Source organism: Lottia gigantea (genome assembly GCF_000327385.1).
Source record: "Lottia gigantea unplaced genomic scaffold LOTGIsca_838, whole genome shotgun sequence".
Taxonomy (NCBI): domain Eukaryota; kingdom Metazoa; phylum Mollusca; class Gastropoda; family Lottiidae; genus Lottia; species Lottia gigantea.
In genome coordinates this window covers 6675-11954 of record NW_008710774.1, presented here as the reverse complement: position 1 = coordinate 11954, position 5280 = coordinate 6675, and the positions used below count along the sequence as shown (strand labels likewise).

At 27.9% G+C, this 5280-nt stretch overlaps 1 protein-coding gene across 1 annotated transcript in view; it reads right to left on the bottom strand.

Annotated features, from left to right (window-relative positions):
- Window positions 1-345: 345 nt before the first annotated feature.
- LOTGIDRAFT_176234 (hypothetical protein) overlaps window positions 346-5280 on the bottom strand; it is a gene marked incomplete at both ends in the record, with an annotated part of 10062 nt that continues 5127 nt past the window's right edge. Inside the window, 4 exons of the mRNA XM_009067588.1 lie at window positions 346-608; window positions 763-807; window positions 4750-4830; window positions 5062-5134. Of these exons, the coding sequence (XP_009065836.1) occupies window positions 346-608; window positions 763-807; window positions 4750-4830; window positions 5062-5134 (462 nt within the window). The remainder of the gene's footprint in view (window positions 609-762; window positions 808-4749; window positions 4831-5061; window positions 5135-5280) is intronic.

The window sequence follows — 5280 nt, the reverse complement described above, 5'->3', positions numbered from 1 at the left end:
TTCTTGATTTCTTACTCCTGATCACTCAATCTGCTTACACATGTGGTTTTTACTTTCAGACCCATTACAGATAACAAGACTTATGTCAAGAAAATGCTCTTAAGATCGAACACTTTTTTTCAGGAGAAGGGGGTCGTTGGGTGCAGAAAACAAAATCCCTTATCCATCTGCTTTTTTATCTGTTGTAAAATCTGTGAAGTTAATCACAATCCCACTATGACGAAATTTAGATTCAGAACATTGTTTGTGTTGACCATCATTCTTTTTGAATAATACAAGTAATATTGAATTATTTTCATTTTAAGTGCAACTAATAATATTTACTAGACTAATAAAAAGAACAAACTAGAGGTTTAGTAAATTACGAAATATTAAAATTATACATACTGATCCTTTACGAGATGTAGTTGGTGATGAATGAGAACTACCAGGTGGTGTTGGTTGATCATCATCAACATGTTCTGATGAACTACCCCAACTAGATCTTAATAATGTTGATTTACTACGATGTACTTTAGATTGAGTAGCTTGTATTAATGATGATATAGCTTTAGCACGATTACTCTTTCTTAATGTTGTTCTTATAAAACTATCATCCAATGATTGACCTGAAATTTAATGGTTTAGGATTTCAAATGAATCAGTGCTAGTAAGGAGTCTAAAAATACAGTAGTTCAGAGATAAAATGATGCTTTAAACTGATGAATTGGACTCATAGGTCTAGGTTCCTAGAGAAGGAAAAATTCATCAAATATAAGTTACCTTTTACAGATCCTGCTGCAGCTAATCTTCTTGATAATAACATTTCTAAAATAAAGAATAGAAATGATGTTTACATCTGATACATTACAAATTCCATAATGAAAAAAAATGAAAAGCATTTTTAACATTAATCCTATTTTTTTTTTGTTATATTTTAACAAAACCAAATAATTGATGAAACAAGATAATTTGAAAGAGTTTTAGCAAAGATTGATTTTGAAGTAGAAGTATACAAAATAAGACTATGTTTGTCAAATAAAAAAAAACGCACTAGATTCACAATAATATCATACAGTAGAAATCTAAAATCTTATATCATATAGATAATATTTCCTTTCTTCTCTTGTTCTATTCAAATCTAATTTGAATTATACTTCTCTACATATTTTCATAATGACTAAATGTTGTTTTCAAGATGTACAATTAGCAGAAAGAAAAATGATAGCTCATCATATCAAAAGCTAGATGAAATTTGAAATCTGAGAAAACAGCATTCAGTAAGAATGAATAGTACTTCAAAAATCTAAAAAATAATGATATAAGCTAATTGAGTCATTTTCATGCTGAAATATTTTCAAATATTGTTTAAATTTTGGGCATGCTTCTTCTATCAATTACTCCCCAATCTATAGGTGAATTTCATCCAAATTTCATGTTAAATTTTCCTAAATTTTAAACAACTTTTCAAGATAAAATACCCTAAAAATTTATATTAGTATAGGAAAACATCTATTGTTTTCTAAAAAACCAAGAATTTATCCTTTTCATTGTGAAATCAAAATCTGTCATAAAAAAATGTAAGCTAATTTGATAAATAGAGCTAACAGCTAAACATACAAAAAAGAAAAAAAAATAAATATACAAAATGAAAGCATGAAGTAAGTTTCTCAGCAAACAGTTAAAACATTCATAGTGCCATATTAAACTAAGATGTGTACTGTTAAAACTATGGTTTTAATTAATTGAAGATTATCGTCATGCTTGCTATGATATTTAGATCAACTGGGAATAATAAAATATATCAAAATAATGATTACTTGATTCGAAATCTGTACCAATAAGAATAATTTTGATTGCTACAAACAAAAATGTAAAATATCAAACAAAAATAAGCTGCTTAAAGAAAATGCCAAACATAAATCTAGTTACATATTTTTTCAGCTTTTCTGTAGAAAGGTTACACTAAAAGAAATTCAAAGTCTGACTTCTGAACTAGAAAGTTTAACAATTTGTTATGGAGATACAGACTTGGCATTTCCTTCAAATGACAGAGAGACCATCCCAACTGATCATGCTTTCAGATCTACAAACCAATAACACATGTAAGGTCAATGGAATAAGACATTTAGTTTCACATTTCATTACACCATGTCCATTTAACTATATTTGATTCGAAGACTCTAAAATGTCTTATTTCTTTGACCTATATAAAGAAACTTAAAAGAACATATTAACAAATTAATCCAGTTCCAAAATTTCACACAGCACACTTGTTTATATACAGGACATGCAAAAACCAGAAGAATAAATATTATAGTACCACATCATCCTTCCTCTTCTGTATCTTATTACAGTTATTGTTCTTCTGTTATATTTCATAATTCACTCAATACAAAGTTGTGAGTTACTTTGACCATCTATTCAGAGTCTCACATACTGCCAAGAATTGTATTTGTAGTGTTTTTCATGTGTTTTTTGCATAAGGTATGTGTTGAGAGTGGTTTCAACAATGTATGGGAATAGTCACGAACAGCAAGATTAGTTTGTGGGATTATACATTGCTATCAAATCAATTCTGTCATTCTAATCACTGTGTAAACTACGATTCATGATGGATTAAAGACAATAATATTTATTACAATATTTTGTAGCATAGAAAAATTATATTCAACAAAGTGTACAAAATCAGCTGTAAGTTAATAATTTAGAAGTATTTACAGGTACAGAAAATAATTACCATGTATTAATTATAGAGACCATTCAATTATAATTTGAAAAGAGTATAGAGTAGGACTGCCAAACAGAAATTTTCAATTATTAAACACTGTGGATTTGACCTGAAATTACTGATAATGAGCATACATTCATCATATATTCAAATCAAATTTGATATACCAGTACTGTGAAAAACATCAAATGGGATTTTGAATTGGAAGTATAAAATCGTGAAATTAAAAAGGCCTATAATTTCAACTAGAATATTCCGATTGGTGGACTACCTAAAGCATTATGTATTTAGTTAACAATTCAAGAAATCAAATTTTATAAGCCTAATCTTCTTCTATAGAAGCATTAATAGCATCTATAAGGTCACTTTCATTATACTTAGAATCTTTCCTCTTCATAGTACAACATACATAAACTGATGTTTCTGAATCAATGTTACAAATCTTAGCTTGATACTTCAAAACAAAAATGACAAAAGAGAGCTACAGGCATCTGACATCATTTATTATCATCATAATATAATTTCACATTTATTTACATTCCTTATTCATCAGTGGCCTATTTAGCTCACAAAAACCAAAACTCTTTTATCACCAATGTTTGATTGGGAACAAACTAAACTATACAGACTAGAAATAAACCATATGTCCTAACTTAGCTACCATATAACTAATTATGTAAGATATTATATGGCGAGATTAACAAATTAACAGAATCTAGCAATAAGCAAAGATAACAGTAATTATCACAGTTATAAATATAAGTACTAATATTTACAAAAACTGATCTTGTCATGTTAAACTTTAATTGAGTTGGGTTTGAAGAAATATTGTATTTCTCAATATAAAATACATAAACATCTTTGAAAACAAGATATTTCATTTACAGTTTGTATTATACTAGAAACCCCTGAATACCATCCACCAGATAATGGTGTAATTGTGACCTTTGATCGTTTTGGCAAGGTTGATAATGAAAAAATTTGTTCAAATAGTCCTGTTTTGGTTGTAAATCTATGAGAAGTTATAGGATTTTCTTGGAGGCTACATGATGCCTTACTCCACTGTAGATAGTAAATTTGATCACCCGGCTCCACAGATTGCAGTGAACCACAAAATTAAGAAAGCTAGTAAAGCTTGACTCTAAATGATACAAAGCTAAAACAAAGTACAGATACACTAAAATAAACTTCATTATCTAATATAAATAAAAACTCAAATGAGCAGTTTATAAGAATAAACAAAAATAGCTAATATCAAAATATAATCTATATTGTAAGTTCATGTCCTCACAGCAGGGATGTTAGTTTGGCCATATGCTCTTGTGATTTTCCACTAAGACAACTTTCATTTCAAAACAAAATATCCATTTATCACATTTGTACTCTTAACTATATAAAATACTTGTTTTTATTTATACTACAGTACAATTTGTTTTATGATGACAGATACAAATCTATAAATTCATTATAATCAAATAAGCCATTCGTAAATCTTGATAATTGTTGATTAACTCATGTGGAATCAACATGAATATAATTCTAAATGTTTGAGCTACCATATTAACCTTAAAAGGGTTCAAACATTACAAATATTTTGTTAAAATAATAGATTTACAGTTTTTTATGCTAAAACACATTTACATCTTTGTATGCTATAATAGATTTACAGTTTTGTATGCTTTAATAGATTTACAGCTTTGTATGCTATAATAGATTTACAGTTGTGTATGCTACAAAAGATTAACAGTTGTGTATGCTAAAATAGATTTACAATTTTGTATTCTAAAACAATAATATTTTTAAAAAGCTCATCAAATCAGCCAATATAGAAATATAAATATTACACATTCAAGATTCATACATTACATACTAATACTCATAAAACTTGAAAGTGAACCTTTATTTTCTATTTTTAAAGTCTGTTTCATTAAGTGATAGATGTAAAATAGAACGTGGCCTATTTTGACCAGGTAAATCAGGACCTATGATAGCTGTATGTTTACACTCTAATGAAATACTATGAGTTATAAGAGGCTTACGTTGTGTTCTGGAAGATGCTGAATTTTTTAAATATTGTTTGGCTTTTTTCCCACTGTAATCTCTAATATTGGAATCAGCTTCTACAAAATAAATTTTACTCATAAAGAGTTGTACTTAGACTTAAATAATGGAATGCATCACTTTTCCGAATGAAAATCTGGTGTGTGGTTTGTATACAATCTGCTGCAACCAGGAAGGAAAAAGCTTTGTTGCACTCATTGTCTGTCCTTTTTTTACATAGTTACACAAATGTGAGAATAACTTGATTGCTTCAATGAAGTATTAAAATCATTTCAAAATATGATACTTACTGTAATTTTGTACTAATAATTCTATAATATCTTCATGACCATGCATTGCTGCTAGATGTAAAGGTGTATAACCCTAGTTAAAGAAATATATCAGGATATAACAAGCCAAGAGAAGTGAAGAAGAGAAATAAATGAGTTTGAAGAATGCTTGACAAACTGTTAAATACATAATGAATCTAAAAGATTTGGAATTTATAAAATATTAATTTATACTTCTAT